The sequence below is a fragment of the Malaclemys terrapin genome, chromosome 6 (genome assembly GCF_027887155.1).
Source record: "Malaclemys terrapin pileata isolate rMalTer1 chromosome 6, rMalTer1.hap1, whole genome shotgun sequence".
In the NCBI taxonomy this organism is placed as follows: domain Eukaryota; kingdom Metazoa; phylum Chordata; order Testudines; family Emydidae; genus Malaclemys; species Malaclemys terrapin.
The window spans coordinates 48322120-48342116 of record NC_071510.1 but is presented as its reverse complement, the minus strand read 5'-3'; the positions used below and the strand labels follow the sequence as shown (position 1 = coordinate 48342116).

At 37.7% G+C, this 19997-nt stretch overlaps 1 protein-coding gene across 2 annotated transcripts in view; it reads left to right on the top strand.

Annotated features, from left to right (window-relative positions):
- Positions 1-19626, top strand: part of CNTNAP4 (contactin associated protein family member 4) — a 325511-nt gene extending 305885 nt beyond the window's left edge. For both annotated transcript variants that reach the window (XM_054032729.1, XM_054032728.1), the window contains 3 exons: positions 8450-8668; positions 9018-9089; positions 16320-19626. In XM_054032729.1, the coding sequence (XP_053888704.1) occupies positions 8450-8668; positions 9018-9089; positions 16320-16513 (485 nt within the window). In that variant the 3' untranslated portion in view covers positions 16514-19626. The remainder of the gene's footprint in view (positions 1-8449; positions 8669-9017; positions 9090-16319) is intronic.
- The last annotated feature ends 371 nt before the right edge of the window (positions 19627-19997 follow it).

Here is a 19997-nt window from a genome sequence, read left to right as displayed (position 1 = left end):
TAACTAGAACATATTTTTTAGAAAGCCATCCAATTTCTATGTAAAGTCTCCAAGTAATGATCATTCAGCTTATTACCTCAGTAAACTATGCCAATTGTTGACTATCCCCACTGTTAGTTGCTTCCTGTTTCTAATCAGAATGTTGATAGTGTCAGTGTCTAGCCACTGAAAGACTCCCATTCTCTTCAGTGGAACAGGCCCTAAAAAAACTACCTAAAATCAAATGTGTTCTCCCAGAGTAGGTACTTATAGCCCATGTGATCAAGTGTCCTCTAAACCTGCTAGAGAGAGGTTGCTCCTGGTGCCCGTAGAACCAGCGTGTATGGTGTTGCCTTCTAGAAGATCATACTTTCCATCATCTTGTCCTCTTGCACCATAACCCCCACATCAACATTCCCCCTGGCTTTAAAAAAAAAATAGAATTGAAGAAAATCACTGGATAGCTCATTCTTATCCCCAAGCTCAAAGATAACTGGATCTCTTGAAAAGTTTCAAATCCTTGTAAATTCCACAACTTTTAAAAATTTCGGATACACTTTGATTTTAGTGGATACAGAAAATGATGAAATATGGGTTGGGCAAAATAGGCTTTCATGAGAGATGGCAGAAATTTTGTTTTCTGAAAGGAAAATCTTAGACTTAAATATCAGTAAAGATTTTGGAAGATTGAACTTGAGTAGAAACTTGATTATTTTTAAAATTACATACTGTAATGTAGTTAAAGAAAAATCCCAAAGTGTTCCAGTTTGTTTTATTTTCATATGCCCAAACAGTGCCTCCCCCACATGTAGCCTTTCTTTTTTTAAAGCAGAGTACGTATCCTGCTGCCTCTGAACTGCTACAGTCTTTCCCTGCCACAGGGAAAGGTTCCAGCAGTGGAGAAAGGCTCTGGTTGGGGGAGGCAGCCTTTTCCCACAGACAGAGCCTTTCACTGCCACGTATAGCTACACAATGCCGTGTGGACACTACTTACTTTTAACTGCAGCGTGTATGTACTGCCACACTGCCGCCAGTGATGTGTAGTGTAGACATACCCTAACTTATCACTAACTGAAAAATAGATAGGGAAAGCAAACTCCGTAAAGCTGTTAGTTAATTGGGCTTTAGGCTTATAGAATGAATGTATATGGCATGTTTGATTATGACCTAGATTTCCGCATACCAGCTGTGGCCTGAACAGCTCACATTTATTTTTCTTCTTAAATATAGTGTCCAAACTAAGTTTAGAATATGAGCTGATGCTCCATCTGTAACATGGTAGAGCATGACCTAACAAAGAATATGCAAGGGCAAGGCTACCAAAATATTGAATCAGAATGTTCTTAGTTTTGCTTTGGGATGTTGATCAGAAAATATTTTATTATTGATCAGAAAACACAAGGCTTTGTTGAAAATAATCTTCAGGGTGTTGAGGCACTTGTCTGAACTATCCCACTGTTACATATAGCCTAGGGTTTTCATGAAAAGCAAATCTGAGGGCCACTACCTGCACATTTAAAATAATCTTAGGTTCCTGGAGAAACTGAAAAATGCCAGGTCTCTCTCCTTTCACTAAACCTAAGTCTTGTAATTTAAGGTATTTTCAATTTCATCTGTAATATTGTGACAAAACAGGCAAACTGAGGGCTAGAGGATACCGGGATTTAGCTAAATGTAGGCAAAAGACTGATTGCATCCAGAGTTCAGAAGGTAAAATGCAAAAGGCTTCTTTCAATGAGCCTTATCCCCTTATTCCAGGCTGATGCTGGTTCTCAAGGCATCCCACAGTTCAGAAAAACTATTAAACTCTCACTGCTTATAGCTCTTTCCTGACAAAGTAGCTTCAGCTCAGCCAAGCCATACTGACGTAGACATGGCAACAAATGAGGACAAATACAGGGCAAGCTGCACTTTTATTAAACTTCTTTATGCAGGGGAAGGCACCACCTGCTCTGTCATCCATACAATCATCTGTCAGGCATTTTAAATGGTTCACTGAGGGGCTTCTACCATACACCCATAACTTGGGGTAGACTTTCTTCAGCCTACCCCTAGGACTTGGCTCACTCTTTTGTATCCTAATATCACTCCCTTCCCCTCCCCCAGTGAGGGGGAGAAGGTACTAAAGATGGTCCATGAAGGCCACATTGTCTTCCCCTATTCCATGGGCACAAGGGCCATCAGCAAAATCCCAGGTCTTTTATTTCTATGAACTGTTCTTTAATCCTTTTGACCACACTAGAAAACCTGCCATTGGTTGGTACCAGCAACTTGCTTGGTCGTGCCCCTGTCTATCCATAATGCCTGGTATCAGAACTCCTGCCCATTTCATTCTCTCATATTCCTAAGTTAAATGTCAGCCCCTGCATCTGACAAATGTACTCCACTATCCCTGAAAAACGTAGGCCAATTATAACAAGTGACCCTGTGCTGGACCACAGAACCACCAGTCTCCAAGAGTATCATAGTAACCTCAAGGTTCACTTTCTTTCACGGTTTTCCTTATCCACCTGCTGACCTGGTCACCGTCTTGTGAGCCCCATGTTCTAGAGAGTGCCCACAGTCCAAACATTGGCTATGCTTTGGATAGCCCTTGGAATCAGAAACCGACAGGTTTAGTTTTGCTTATTGCCATTTCCAGTAACCTTTCTCCTGGGGTGGACATAAGTCCTGTAGCAATTAGATTTCTAGTACCCTGTAGTGTTGCTGCCCCAATCGTGAAAGAATGTGAGAGGAGTACGCGGCATCGACGGGGGAGCCTGCCTGCCGCGTCTGGACCCGCGGTAAGTTCGGACTAAGGTACTTCGAATTCAGCTACATTATTAACGTAGCTGAATTTGCGTACCTTAGTCCGAAGTGGGGGGTTAGTGTGGACCAGGCCTAAAGGTGAGATTTTTAAGTCAGTTCAGTTAAACCAGTGCTAGTCTGAGTGTGAACACACTGAAATTGATTGTAACCCTTTCTTGGACCTGTAAATCTACAGGCACTAGCTAAACCCATATAATGAGTTTTAAACTGCTATAACTGTCCACACAGAAGTTTGCACCATTTAACTAAATCAGGTTTTAAAATAATTTAACTTAAACCAGCACAATTTCTGTGTGTAGATAAGCTTTTGGTAGCTGTTCACAATCAATCAGATGAATTTGACATTTTTAATCTGTTTCTTCATATCTAAAAAGGGAATAATATTTGTCTGGCATAATTAATATTTGTACAGAACTTTGACCAGTGATAGTTGGTTATTAATTATTGTTAATTTTTATTAATAAAGGAGTGATGCAGTTTCAAGACCATTGGTCTGCTTCATTGAGAAGTAAAATATAGTGACTTTATTTATACTACTGTAGCATTAGGAGTTCTAGTCATGTACCAGGACCCCATTGTGCTAAGCACTCTACAAATATAGAACAAAAAACACAGTCCCTGCCCCAAAGAGTTTATAGTCTAAGTACAAGACAAGATACAACAGATGGATACAGACAGACTGATGGGGAAGTACAAGTTAACAATGAGACAATATTCATTAGCATGATGGGCTGTGGGCTCAGCACACCAGCACCCTAACTGTTGTCGGGTTTTTTTTAGGCATCAGAGCAAAGGAGACTTTAAAGAAGGGTTTGTTGGTGGATAATGAGTTAGTTTTGTGAACATTTATGGGGAGATCCTCCCAAATATAAGGGACAGCATGGGAAAAAGCACGACAGTGCTTGTTAGAAAATTTAACAAGTGGACAATGATGGCTGGCATCATGGACCAATCATAGGTTGGAGCTGATCTTTCAGTTCTGAATGAGAGATGAGAGATAGAATGGGGCTAGACTGTGATGGTCCTTGAAAATGAAGACAAATAACTTCCAGAGAAGAGGAGCCAATGGAGGGATGCAAACAGAGGGGTGACATTGTCCAAGGGACAGGCTAGGAAAATGATCTTTGCAGCAGTATTCTGAATGGATCTGAGCAAGGCAAGATTGCATATATTAAGGCCAGAGAGAAGGATATTGCAGTAATCGAGACGTGAGATTGAGAGATTAAAGGATACATGTGAATGCATATGAAAGGCTGTATCTTAGAGAGGTACTCAGAAAGAAGCAACAAGATTTAAATATAGCCTGGATGTGAGGAAATAGTGGCAGGTGCAAGATGAAGAGGACATCCAGGTTAATGGCCTTGGAGACAGGCAGGATGGTGGTGTTGTCCACTGTGATTAAGGAGGTAGCAGGGAGGACTGTGGGTGGGCGAGGAGTAGAACTATTAGGAGCACTATTTTAGGCATGTTGAGCTTGAGCTGACAGTTGATATACACAAGGAGATATTCGGCAGGCCAACATTTTGGTTTGGACAGGAGACAGATCTGGAGCAGAGAGGTAGATCTGTGAGTCGTCAGCATAGAGATGGTAGTTGAATTGTGTTTGCAGATGAGATTACCCAAAGAAAAGGCATAGGGAGAACAGAAGGGGACCAAAGAAATCCCTGCAGAAAGCTGGTGGGTGCCTGAGAAGGATTCTCCATGGGACACACAAAAGGAGTGATTACAGAGGGAGCAGGAGAACCAGGAAAGGACAGTCATGGAAGCCAAGGGATGATGTGATTTCACAAAGATCATTTACAGTGGTGTCAAAGGCAGGTCAAGAAGGATGAGGCTGAAGTACTGGTTCTGAACATTAACTAGGACGAGGTCATTAGAGACTTTGGTGAGAGTAGTTTCAATAACAGATAAGGGTCAAATTTGGAATGTGAGGGTCTCGGAATGAACTGCAGGACAGGAACTCCACATAGAACTTGTAGACAGTGCATTCAATAATCTTAGAGATGAAAGGGAGAAGAGAGTTGGGGTGGTAGTTGCAGAGACAAGTGGAGTCAAGGGTGTGTTTTTATTTTGTTTGTTATGAGAGAGCCTAGTGCATGCTTGTATTGCAAGGGGAAACAGCCAGAGGAGAGTGAGAGGTTAAAGAGAAGAGTAAGGGAAGAATTCAAGCTCTTAATAAAATCAGCCTATTAAAACCATGGTGTTTGTATTCACCTGTACAAGTGCTGCAGTGAAACAGCTGCTAATCAATAGTTGCTTAAAAAATCCTATTTCTGTCCACCAGCCCTGCATTACTGTTTAAAACCACAGTAGAATGGCATTTAAAGGCTGGTTTTAAAAAAATACTGTTATGGCAAAAATTTGCAATTTTCACATAATTGGAATTCAATGAGTCTCTGCAGTAAATATGTAATATCCAATTTTACTATGCATCTCTGAGTCACTGGTAAAATATGTTCTGAGTCTCCTATATAGCTGTCTTCGTTTACTGTACATGTAGGTGTCGTCCAGAGAGTTCACATGGGACATATTTTAAACTCTTATTATTTCACCAGATTTTTTATTTATTTTAGTCAGCAAAGCTAGTCTAGGCACACATGCAACAAATGAACAATACAGGATACTCATCTGGGGAAAAAGTTTCTACAAACTTGTAGTACCGGATGTAAACCTAACTATTCAGGAATTTAGCCAAGCTATATCAGTTTAAGGGAAATTCTATTGGCAAAATATTTGTTTGCTATGTTTAATCTTATTATTTCTAGTACTTGCATGAGTATGGGAAGTGACAACTTTTGAAATAAAGCCATGTAACCATTTGTTACGCTCTTCGCTTTGGCATTTAGATTGTTAATGAAGGCAGCAAGAAATTTCATGAAATATCGTATTGTTTCCTGTTTTCCCTACTGATAATTTTTGTCAGAAGTAAACATGTTTTACTCTTGTAACTAGATAAGAAAGAGGGCTCTGAAATTGTCGTAGTATTCCTAGAACTATATTGAAGAAATCCCAGGCACAGAAAAGTGATTATGCAATGAAAGAATATTAAATTAAGCATCCTCGCAGCAACTACTTATCAGTAATAAATAATACAAATATTTTTAACTTTCTAATACTTCTGTTCCAGCAGAATAGTTGGCCAGTATACTCCACCCACTTTGCAATATTTAGTAGCACTACAATCTTGTATTTAAATGATTTCACCAGAACGTTATGTTAGTTATTCTATATATTCTGTTTTTTTCATGTTTTGAAAATTTCACAGTGTAAATGAAAATATCTATGTTACAGACATGCAGCCAGATGTACCCCCTGCAGACACAGAAATATATCCACTCATGCTAGTGGATCAATGCTGACTGTTCAGACCACAGTTTCATATGAGGATATAATAGTTGTGTCAGCAAAAATGTGCATGTAGCCATTGTGCCCACAAAACTATGTACAAATGCTGAATTTTGTACAAGTGTGTTTTTAATGCACCATTTAAATTTAGCTCTGAATGTCAAAAATGAATAGTGTTTCTGTTTTGCTAAGTGACAGTCATGAAAGTCTAAACAGACTGTAAAAAGTCAAGCAAATAGAATAATTCAACATAAAATTACACTTGACAGGAATTTGAAACCCGTGAAACCTTCATTATCATCATCATTGTTGGAAATTGTCCAGGAGAGAGGTCAAACAGAAGTCTCTTGATTGCACTAGTTCCTTTTTTTAAATTGTTCTCTTAAGATTTGTGTGTCTGCTAACCTTCTGCACTCCATTGAGGACAGATAGATGAGGCAGAATTCAAAACAAGCTCTTTGTAGAAGGAGGTAGTGTAGGTGGGAGAACTTTATCTTTATTTTATGAATCATCTCAAAATACACTTAGCAAATGAGCTGAAATGCTGGTATAAAATATCTATGTGAAAAGTGCAGAGCTACGGTGCACCACAAAACTAATTCCCCCTCCCCTCCGCCCCAAGCACATTATTTTCAAAAACATGCCATTACTACAAATGGTCAGGAAAGTCTAGACTTCAGATACGTTATTTTGTTTAGGAGAGTAAAGAGTGAAATTCACACACAAGGATTATTAAATATCCAAATCTGTTTTTATTGGCAAAGGATGCCAGATTTTCTATCCTACTCAGTTTTTCCATCGTACTCACAGTTAGCCAAAGGGTTTTTCCTTCAAACGCATCTTGGGACAATCTTTGTCCCCTCTCCAGCTTAAAGGGCTTCTCTGTATGATTCTTCTCTCGAGCTGCTCAACTTCATTGGTAAGGGTATATTTCCACAGTTCCTGATGGTGCTGTGCTGACACCGTCCCAAACCTATTAAAGAACACATAACAGTGAGGCAAATTCACCCATTTTAGGAGCTCTAGCCATGACTTTTGGCTGTTTCCCATCATTTGCCGTACCAGCAGTGCAGCTCCAATGTTAGTATGGTGGGAACACTAGTATAGACCAGCTACTGGGCATTTAACCACCATGTTCTTTAGATGAGTCTCCATACTAGAGGTGGTTAATTTTATCACACTTTTATAGAATCTGTCATTTGAAATGAGCAAGCAGTGTCCTGCTGAGGTCCCAGTAATGTTTATTTAAAACTTGTTTTGAATTAAGCAGAAAGTGTCTGATGAAGGTGTTAAGTTTTATATTTTGCCACATCCTATCCAGGTTTTCATTTCACTTGGTAAGACTGAGTTGTTCATCCCATTCATCACATAGCAACAAACTAATGTACGGGTATTTACTGATATAATGGTAACAACTTCCAGCACTGTAAAGGTTATGAGCTAATTTCTGTGCTTAGACTGAGCATACATTCTATCAACTTTGTAATATTTGGTAATGTAGAGGCTGTGACTGCATGATTTAACTTGGACAGCGCTCAGAAACTTATTTTCTGTAAGCATATCTTTGGGGCAATTAATATTATGTGTTACCCAGAATTTGTTTTTTAAATTAAATTTGCCAGCACAGGTGAGTTCTATCCACACTCCAGAGTGGAATGCTGGGTGGTAAGTAGACAAAGGGCTTTGAAAGGGCAATACTTTTTATGAAGGTAACCCAAGAGACAGTTAGTAGGGTTTTTTTTCCCTTTAGTGAAGCAGGAAAGGTATCATGTTTAACAGGTACACTAGATTAGACCAATATTCATTTTTAACATTTCACAAGCAAGGCATCTGTATGAGTTCCCAGTATCTGAGGTCTGCAGATGTTTTTTGTTTGACAGATATGCTGATGATGGAAAGGAGTAGTGAATCTGTAAAAATAATATGATTCCATAATGTACATATTTATGAGCAAGAGCATAGTATAATATGTATTTTTCATGAATGTACTTTATTTCTTTGCCGAATGAAAGAGGGATACATTTTAATTTAAATATTTTAGTTGCATTTGAATCTTTTTGCTTTGCAACTTACTATAATGAGTTAACTGCATGTCCCTCAGCAGACTAGCAACTGTCATCCATTTAAAAAAAAAAAGTTGAATATATCTCGCTGTCTTTTCATTAAAGACGGACAAGAAAGGAATTCAGCAAATCTACATCTGTTGCTGTAGCATAAATATAGTCAGAGGAATTCAGGTTCATTATTTAATTATTCTTCTTTCACTTTGTTTTGTACATTTGTACTATGATTGTGTTCTTTTTCTTTTGATTGACAGAAAGTAATGATATAGATCAGGACACAATGAAGGCAAACGCTCTGGGGTTTATTGGATGTCTCTCTTCAGTGCAGTTCAACCACTTTGCTCCTTTGAAGGCTGCATTGCATCATACCAGCTCAGCACCAGTCACTGTAAAGGGACGCTTCACTGAATCTAACTGCGGTACATCAACTGGAGCTGACTCAACATCAAGTGAAACAACCCATTCATTTGCAGGTAGCATATGGCTATAACTTGTTTTACCCTCTAAAACACAAGAAGAGTTCTCAGAACTTCATTCGTTACCATCTTTTAATGTGGGTATACATGACAGGGGTAGATTGAAAATGTGCTCTATTCTGTTTGTTCTTCTCTTCCATTTTTCTAGCCTCTGTCATTTCCTCTTAATGTTTTCACTTTCCTGTTCACCTCCACATAGTGTGATTTACAATATTGATCTTTAGAACCATGTAGACCCACACTAACTTCACAGTTCCATACTGTGTGTGAACCATAACCATATATAAGTATCTTGAGAATCCTCCTTTCTACTTGTCTGTCATTTTCCTTTTTTTTTCTGTTGCAGATCATTCTGGACCAATAGATGAGGGAGAGCCCTTAGCTAATGCAATCCGAAGTGACTCTGCAATTATTGGAGGTAATAGGGACTATAAAAGCTTCACTGGAACCATTTTTTAAATTAACTTTGAATCTTTGAATGCTAAAGTGAAGTCAGTGGAACGTTTGGGTGCACAAGGAAAACAGTGTCAAATTAAAAGAAGCTCCATTTTATTACAAAGTGTTAGGAGCTGAGTGAAAAAGTCAAAGTGATATTTTAAAATATCATTAACTCTTGTCTACTTATTATATTAGCTTATATAGTGACAGTTTATATAAATATTTGAATACTCTATTGATGCACAGCATTTTAAGAACAGTTTACTAAGCTGCTTAATGCAAGTGTCTATGATATGGATACCTACTTGGATACCTTAGGGCATACAGCATATTTTCAAGGAAAGAGCATTTTTATGGCTTTTTGGCTTTTACAATAATTCACTTTTGCCAATGGAGCATGTTCAAAGTGAGGAAGCCCTTTGTTAAATAGATCTCAGCAGCACAGCTTTTGCCTTGCCTTTATGCTTGAGAAAATGGAGAATTTGCATGGCTTGAATGCCTGTTGTACCCCAAGGCAGGTTTCATTTTGGTTTGCCATTCAGTGCAATATACTCATGGATTGAGCTCCATTTGCACTGATTTTCAGTGTTTCAAAAAAGTTGGAAAATAAAATCCACATTAAGATGTTAAAAATATAGTTAATGTTGATCAGAGAATTGTTTTTCTTGATTCTCTTTCCAATTTCTGCTGATCTACCTAACTGCTTTTTCAGGAAAATCACATTTAGTTCTTGTTTAAGCACTTTTTAAGAAAATCTGTTTTTATTAAAGGTTCTGCAGTGGGAGAATCATACACAATTTAATCACTCAAAATGAAATAAAATTGCACTTATCTTGTGTAAGTCTCATTTTATTTTGTTCAAGGTGTACATTATATTGTCAATAGAAAACCTTGAAATTGAGTACTATGGATTTGGAGTCAGCAAATCCAGGTTTTGATCATGGCTCTTGCAGACTTCTCAGAACTTTTGAACTGAGCTGCTAGAAAGCCTAACAATTTTCTCTCTTCAGAAGGATAAACTTCAGAGAAGTCAAGCAAGTCTGATAATGTGAGTCTGGGGACAAAAAACTCTCAGTAGAATTTCAGTTTCCACAAATGGTGCTGGAACAAATATATGACAGTGACATTTCTTTAAATAGTTACCCTGTGAGAGTTTTCTGATGGTATTTTTTTTTCTTTGGAAGAGGAGAGATGAAGGAACTTCTCTTTGGTCCTGAAAATGGTTTTTCTGCTGTATCATTCAGTGATTCAATTTCAATTAGTGACTTGTACTGAAAAAAGAGAGTCCATCATTTGTCTTCTCTGGTTAAATTCTGAATATGTTTCCTTTGCAAGGGCCTTAAGAGCCTGAACATACAAAGTACAAAATTTAGTGGAATAAAAGTACCAAATCTTCCCACCAAGTATAAGGGATTTATAACTACAGAATATGCAGTCACATATAGAACAACTGAAATGATGGCATCCTCTACCCAATATGGCAGATGATTAATGACGTATTGTCGATACAAGTGTCTTTCTTAAAACAACAGTTGATCAAAGGTTGCCTGCTTAAATGTTAGTGCTAAAGTCTGCAGTTTTAGGGCAAATTCTGGAATATTTTCGGTTAACAATGTTGAATACAGAAGGTTGACAGTGCTTTTACTTTTGTTACTAATGTTTGGGAGAGCCAAGAAATGTCTTGAAATGACATTAGAATTGTATTAGAAATGTCCTGAAATTATATGTAGTGTCCTGAAATGAGTGGATAATTTTATATATGGTAAAAGTATGAAAAGAAAAGTATGAGGTTAGTATTATTGGTACCAGGTTCAATGAATAGTAATCAGATCAGAGGACTTCTCAACCAAAAATTATAGAAAATATAATAGATACTTCTGCTTATGGCTTTAGGACTGGATCCAACTACTTTTAAGATTAATAGAAAGACTCATTGATTTGACTGGGGTTTGGACCAGGCCTCAGCTAGCCAAAAAAAATATTTCTTTCTTTTACAGTTTGTTTTCCATATTTTAGCACACACTTTGTATAGCATGGACATGCACAGATCAGTCACTTCATCAACCTTGACTCTCCCTGGTAATAATGACATGCAGTAACCAAAGGATTATGGTTAAGGTCTCATAGTGTTTGCAGTCCCAGATTAAATCAAATCGATGTTTATAGATAACATCTTTTTTCCCCACATTTTATCTCACAGTGTCACTACTGAGCAGAGTTAAGGGTTTCTTAATTGTGTTGGGTTTCTTAATTGTGCATTTCCATGTCTTAACATTTTTGAATTTCTTTTAAATTAATCCTTAACTTTGAATTTCCTAGCTTTATAATGCCTGTTTGGGGAATAACTGCAACATCCCTGTAATGTTTTTCACCCTTAACTTAAATTGGTACTGTCAATCTTAATTAGATTTATATTGTACATAGCATGTTATATGTATATTTGTCACAAACTTGGGAGGGTCTTAGAACTATCCTCTATTCTGGTATTTAGTCTTTCATTTGTCAAAATTTCCTTGTAAATCAGGAAGACTATTCAGTACCAAACTATTATGTCTTCTCATAGGAGAAAATTAGCTTCACTCCCACAAAGTTTGAAAAATAATGGCCTATGGGTGTGAAGATGAGTGGGCTGAGGGGGTGAAATCCAACATTTAACCCAGGGCTGGAATGTGAGATTGCAGCACAGACCCTCTATGACTGCTATTCAAGGCTATAGGGCCACCACTTTAGGCAGAGGGGCCACTAGGTTAATGTAAAAGTGAATTCCATAACCCCCTCACCTGGGTCGTCTGTGGCCCACTCCATCACCAACCTTCATTCCCCTTTTTTGTGGGAAGTGAGAAGTATGCAGATATATTTGTACAGCCTCATGCAGGACCCTATGGTACGATAAAGTCATGATTAAAAAACTGGTGTTGTTCCTTTGTACCATGGATGAATTCCACCCACAGACCATTTCTGTCAATGGGGATTTCAGTTATTTTAGTGTCACTGAGTAACATTGATTTGAGAAAAAAATGCTACTTATGGGCTCAGCCTTGCAAGGAAAGGTTAATTCAGACAAAAAGGGACTGAGAACCCTCCCTACCAAAGGGCCCCTCCAGCAAACCAAAGTGTCACCCCAAACAAAAGTGTTTCTGAATCAAGCACCTTTCCTAGGCTAATTTGTAGACAAGCTAATGGGGGTGGGAGCAATTATAAGGTGCCAATCACCATGGTATCGAGGCATTTGAGGAGTCTTATGCACACAGTTTAATTTTTCATTCTAGTGAATACAAAGTTGTGATTATTATTATACTGAAATGGAATTGTCCCAGCCAATCAGATTTTTCAAGTTATGCCATTCCTTCAGTTCTGTTTGGTTCTGGGTGTCTGTTTTATCTAGTGTTTGTAATTTTCTCAGTAATAAGCAACAGAGAGTCCCGTGGCACCTTCAAGACTAACAGATGTATTGGAGCATAAGCTTTCGTGGGTGAATGCCCACTTTGTCGGATGCATGTCAGTAATAATATGCTATTCTAATATTCTGCCAATCAGAGTGAAGATATTTAGATAATCATAGTGTAGTTCTTCACAGCACAATAACTGGATTGTGAATATGTAAGTCTATCTAGTCTGCACTCTATAATCCATCCACTCTGATTGGGCCCTATACTCAGAATCTCCAAACCATTTGCTCAAAGGCATTCTGTTGACTTAAAGTGACTTTGCATCAGGACATGCTCCTTCTATTCTTTCTACAGTTTGTCTGATCCTGATACCACTTTTCTCTAGAAGACTGGTACTGCAGATTGCAAGGAGTTTGGCCTAAGCAGAAATAGGATACCTGCTGTGAAAGATCTGTAATTGTTAACTCACCTAAAACTTAAACACAAACAAACATCCATTTGATTTTTAAAATCAGTTACTTAGCTCTCCACAGAAACCCTTTGCTGCACACACTAAAGGTGTTAGGGTGGGGGAAAAAATACCATAGTCTGAAATCTCAAGCTTAAAGTTGTAGCAAGGGAAGAAAGGAAGATGTTATTGAACCTAAAAACACTGCAATTTTAACACAGTTTAAGGTGTTCTACTCTGATCAGTAACATTAAACATGCGATTTTAAGGTTTTGTGTTTGTCTGTCACTCAATGATTTCCAAATCAAATGTTCTCAGTTTACAAATAAAATGATTTTTTTTCTTACTGTCAGCACTGCAAACTCATTTCGGCTTCTGAAAAATCAAATTGGGTTCTTCTCATCTGACACATCATCTCCAGTAATATCAGTTATACAGCCTAGTGACTGCTGTACAACTCACTGGATGTTGATGTTTCCTAGTCTTGGACCTAATTCTCCACTACCTTACATCTTGTTTAGTCATTTATATTTGTACAACGTGAATGTTAATTGCTACCAAATCAGAATGGTAACACACCCACTTTGTACTCACTGTGTATCAATGTAAATGACAACTCGAGGTGCAAGGTAATGGAAATTCAGTCCCATGGAGTGCAAGCATCAACAGCATCCCACAGATACAAAGCAAGTGTGAGTAGCCTGTCTGGGATAGTCAAATGCAAGCTGGCTGGTGCTTGATTTGCACCCACTTCCCTAAGTATAGGATCTCTAAGGGTGCCCTGGAAAGGACCAGGACGTGGGTCATTCTCTTTCTAAACATGATTGGTCAGTAGAAGAGAGTTGGGATCTGTACTGGGTTAGGCAGATAAAGGAAGGGGAAACATAGTACTCTTGCACACACAATTATTTCTTCCACAGTTTACGTCACTCAAAGGTCAAAGACCCTGATTGTTTGTGCCACCGTATATGTTGGACCTTTAATGTTTAACTTTCTAATTTTAGGTTGCAACTTTGATACAATTTTGCCTCCTATTTCTTGTTTTCATTTTCATAAATAGAAAACAACTGTAGAGTAAGCACCTCAACTCAGACTATTAACTGAGCAATGGCTGAGAACACCAGCAAGCTTTAGGCACCTGCAAGTCTTAAATGCCCATTGTACATTTATTGTATATTCAGCCATAATGAAAAACAAATATACAAACAAAAAATTAGTACCTAAAAACATCCTAACTTCTGGGGGGGGAGATTCTGTCCTATTGAAGTCCTCTTTGGGAATTTGTCATGGACTTATATGTGGTCAAGATTTTACACTTGGTTCCTGATACTGGGTTTTCACATGTGTCTAAATCTGTCATAATTACTTATTATGTAGGAAAGATGCTTAATTTATGTGCTAGATACATTTTAGAGGGTTATGTTTTTAATTGCATTAAAACCATAATTGTTTTTGAACTGCAAGAGACCCTGAGGTTCCCACTATTTTTAATGTAAACCTCTCTGGTTATTGCTATTGAACACATTAAGAGTGGCGTACACTACACGTGTGTGACATTTTTCAACCAAAACTCTTCCTTGGTGAAAAATACAGATTTGGGGTTGACTCACAAATTTGTGTCGATTTTGGCAAATTATTTTGGTTTAAAAAAACTACTACAACAATTCAAAAAAAGGTTGAAATGTTTCATTTAAACATTTTCAAAACAAAATATTGTGATTTTTCAATCAAAATGACTTTTTGTTTTGAAATTACCTTTGATTTATTTTAATTTAAGAAGAAAAGTACACTCAAAAATCAAAATGAAACATTTGGTTTCAAATCAAAATGTTTAATTTGACACAAATTATTTTTTTCAATGTTTCAATTTGCTGACATTTAAATAAATTAGTTCTTGGGCTGACTTGAAACTGTTTTATTGTAAGTGCCATAAAACCAAAAAATCAATAATTCACACAGCTCTAGAGTACACGCAGTTTTATGCTGCTTTAGTTATATCAGTTAAACCCCTAATACTAATATAAGCACCTTTCTACAGGTATAATTGTATTAACACATAAGGGATTGTACCACCTTAACTCTATTGCTTTAGAAAATTGTGCATAGATAAGCCCTCAGAGTATGTATGTGCTGTTACAGTAAAACAAAACAGTGTACATCCTGGTGTATCTTAATAGAGGCCAGATCATGCAGTCAGTCTGCACTCAAAACATCAGTGAGATTTCTATATAGAGAGAAAAAATTCACAATAAGGTCCTTGTAACTTAATATAAAATGAAGCATTTTGAAGATGGTAGATTTTTATGAGATGATGACAAATGGCCAAATCATTGCTTTTATTTTAGAACGGATGCATTGTTTTCATTTATGCTACGTGGTTGATATGGAACTGTAAGCATTTCTCTCTTTCTTGCCCTACCCTGTTACAGGAACTGTACTATAAATCTTCAGTACTGGCAGCTTTAATCCTATCTGCCCAATCTATTTAGTCTCCTATATGGTGACCATCACCATGGTATCTGAGTGCTTCCCCAAATTATAAGTGTTCGAAGATATTTCTCTCACCCTTTATTTTTCCTCCATTCATCAGGCTCTGGACTATTGTGTTATTGTTGTGATGATTGGTGTGGTGCTGGTATTGTATGGCAAGACTAAATCAAAAACATCTGAAGAAGTAGCAAAGCCAATGCTATCCATGGAGCCACAAATGTTCCTGTTCATTCAGGGACCAGGCATGCGCACACCTCACCCATCACACACAATGACACAATCCTGATTATAGGAAGGAAAATAACCCCACATTTTTTTCACTTAGGGGCCCAAAGAACATGTGGTCTTTTTCAATCAAGCATGTCTTGATTATTATGACAAACATCTAATAGTAGACTGTAATGATACAGTATAGATGTAGGGCTTGGTACAGAGTAGGGGGCATAAGTTAGGGCTGTGAACACCTGCCCACCCCAACTTGTGCTTCCAAAGGAAACTGCATATGAATGGGGATTTTCTTCTAAGAGGGAGGGCAGGTATTGGTACTGGCACCATCATATCTGGGGATGGGAAGTGTTAAATTCTGGCTAGACTCCATAAAAGGATGTCCAGGGTAGGTATTGAATTAGCACTTCTTCTGAATGCTCCTCACTCCTTGCATTTTCTGGCCAGGCCTGTTCATTTGTGGGCTGCACCAGTTTGCCCTGAAGTTCTAGTTTCATTGGGAGTTTCAGGGGGATTGTTGTCATACTTCCATTTCCCCTCTTGGGGGTCCCACCACATTGGTTCTACAGCACACACTGGTTGAACCTGGGCTATGAACCTCACTTATTATTTGTCTAGTATATCTGATCAATTTTCTCTCCTCCTCTCTCCTCCCTAGGTGTGATAGGAGTTGTGATATTCATCCTGCTTTGCATCTCTGCCATAGCTGTACGCATTTATAAAAAAAAAAGCGTATATAAAAAAAATGAGGCAAAAGGATCAGAAAATGAGGACAGTGCCGAGACTGCCCTGAAATGTGAGCTCAGCATGCAAAATACAGTCAACGAAAATCAAAAGGAATACTTCTTCTGATTGGCATTTATGATTTAATTTAATATAATAATGACAGTCTGACTTTCTTGCTAAGCCAGGGGCTCTCAATGGACAAAAAAGCTCTTGCACTCAAAGTAAATGCAATGGATTTGAGACCTATTATACTGCATATGTTCAGTCTCAGTGATTGCTATAGGAGGCCTCTTTAAATTACATGAATTCTTTAGCTATTATACCGTAAATGCATTTTATGTAACAGTGAAATAGATATTGTAACCAATTTCATTGTTGGTAGTTTCCGACTGTTCTGATGTGACCTTCTACAACTGAATTTTAACGTGAATGCTGAATATGGTTTTTAAGTGGGAGAATTGTTAAGCTATTGCCCCCATCCATCTCTTTAAAATCTGTGATTCAGGCATTTTGTTCAAGGTCAAAGTTGAACTGTAACGTTTACTTGAGAAACTCTGCTATGTTGCTTTATAGTGATCCCCAGTGGCTTCCTGATATTGAATCCCTTTTCCACCACTGTTGGCCAGTGTCAACTTCTACTCGTGAGCCATCAACCCAGATACCCAAAACTAAACAAAACCCTTACTTATTTTTCCATGTGAAATGACCAATTATGACATTAACAGATCAGTTTCTAACCTGGCTATGGAGAATGGGGTAATTGGATCCATTTGGCCCTTTTTATTCAATTGGACACACTGATAATCTTTAGCTACTGAATTTAATTTTGAAGTTTGCAGTTCTATCAGGGTGCAGGCTGAAGTGTGCACAAAGTGTGCCACTAAATTATACAAGCTCTTTCATGACGTGTTTGGCAGTGGATTGCAGCAAGTTACCACATTATTTGTATAATCCAGCACCCTCTGAGTGCTCCTTATTTGTAAAGATGAGTAAAATATCATTCACTTACTGATTATCATTAATAATAACAGCAGAAGGTGGACAAATATAGTACCAGGGCTGGTAAATTTTGGAAATTTATCAATGCAGCCTAAATGTAATTGTCTCCCTTCACTACAAAAGGTGTGCTCTCTGAAAGCAGCAGATATATGATCTTCCAAGTCCCGAGGTTAATTTGTATAAAATAAAGGAAATCAGTTTCTCTTTTTGATCCTGGTAAGATAAGACATTTTAAAAATAGCACACTTCCTGATGCTCTAATTCTCTTGCACTGCACTCCATAATAATACCTAATAATACCTCAGTGAGATATTACAGTAAATTATAATAACTTCCCTTCAAAGCCAAACATATAGAATAATTAGGAGAAATTTTCAAAAGTCTGGCCTCTAAGCCTGAGCCATTCTGGGACATAAGCTTTTCTGGAGTTACTAAGGGTTGTGTGTCTAAAACCTGGATTTAAGAATGCAAATATAATTTCTGTCTGAAAAGATAGGGTTGGGATTTTAGAAATTACTGAGTGCTGACCTAACTCTGCTTTCATTGAAACCAATGGTAGCACCCACTGAGTCAATGGGACTCTAGGGTTAGCTCAACTCTGAACACTTTTGAAAATCCCACCCTAGATGTCCAAATACATTATCTGAGCCCAAAAGTTTGAGGCAGTTGGCCAAAAATGTGCATGTGTAAAATTGCTTTACAGAAATTATGGGTGTAAATTTAGAGGTGAGTTGAGGTCTCTTTGAAAATATATTCCTTTAGGTTTGTTTTCCTTCCTCACTTTTATTAACTCCTCACTGGAGTCTCACAATCCCTTTTCTACTGTCTTCTTTACAGCTCCGCTTCATGTCTAGGAGTACATTTCTCCCCTTTTTGTTGACACTGGAAGCCTTTTCAAACACACATCCTTTAGCCACACAGTCTCCTTCTGTCCCTCTTCTTTATTCAGTGCTGAGTTTTTCCTACATTTCCTGGGTCATAACCATTAAACATTGTTTTATTGCAATTGCATCTAGTCTGGTTTAAACTCTCCCTCTTCTCCCCCTGCCCCAAACCTGTTCTTTAAAGAGGGAAGCACCTTGTCCCTCTTTAAAGCCCTGAGCCAAAGTGTATTGAATTCAATGGGCATCTTTCCATTGCCTTCACTGGGCTTTGGATCAAATCCCTCTATCACTAATGACTCTGCCAATATTTTCCCTCCTCCATAGCGCTGGTATGAATGTCCCACTCTCCTCTATTCATTATGTGCAACTGCTATTCCAAATAAACACTTGATGTAAGAACCCCATTTAAGCTACCTATACCTTTACCAGTCAAGGGTGCAGCAGTGACCATATGGGACAGGACTAAATTCTTTATGATATTGGGGATCTCAATGTGTTGGATGCTGCCACCACAAAGAAATATTTGATTGAATTATAAGAGACACTATACTTTGTGGGCACTTCCCATATACTTTTCAGATTGTAATAGGAACCCAAAGTGTATCCACACCAGGACAAGTTGGAAATATACAAATTTAACATTCCAGTTGCCTGTTGTTTCTTCCTCCATTTGTTTGTTTTAACTTTGTTTTTAAGTGTCAAAATGGAAAGAAAAGCTGCTTCTTTCACTTTGTCAGGAGAATGATTGTAGTCTTTCATTATTCATTGATGGGTGTTTAAAAAAAAAAGGCAACAGGAAGGCCATAGTTCAGTAAAGACCCATTTTGCAAAATAATTAAATATGAAAAAAAAATCCCTGTGTGAATGACACACTATGTTTAAGAACTTTTATGGCATTTTACTGTGTGAAGAAAAGAAAAAAAAACAGGTGGGGGTTGTTGAATGCACATCTACACATTTGTAGCATACAGTAATTGCATCTCTCAGAAGGAATAAATTTCCATTTTCTGCCATAGAAAGACTGATCATATATTCATAGATGGAGTCCGTCCGGTATATACAAGTTCAGAGTCAATGAAACAACATTATCCACTATTTGCTGCCTTTTTATGGGTACAACAAAATGGTGGCACCAAAGTGCACTGATACATTGTACACCATTGTGCTGTCCCTTCCTTGACCCTCTTATCCCAATGTGTAATCTTTTGCCTCGTTCTGTTAATAAAACAATTTTTAAAAGAAAGTGAGGAAAATATTTTTAAAAATTTGTATAAAAAAGTTTAAAGTTAGGACAATATACTGATTCTCTCTTTTTTTTTTTTCTTAAAGCAGTAAAAAAAGTAGAAGTGCATATAACATACTGGTGTGTGTGGTTATTTATAAAACTGCTGTGCATCCTAGACCTAGTATAGCATGTCTACTATGCACTGACCCATTTCCATGGCAAATACACTCCTCTTTAAGTTGTATAGACAGTAAACAGTGGCATGAAACCTGAGGAAATTTGTAATGCTTTGTGTGGGCTAAGGCTGCATAAGGGCTGCAATCATTTATACATCCTATATTTAGTCAATCATTGTAAAATAATAATTGTTTTTCATTCATCTTCAAACAAACACTTCTGTTAGTGCATTGCCCAAGCCTGTGTAACATACTAAATGCAGTGAAAGCATGCTACAAACATTTAATGAGAAACATGTCATACAGCCCCAAAATTAACACTGATG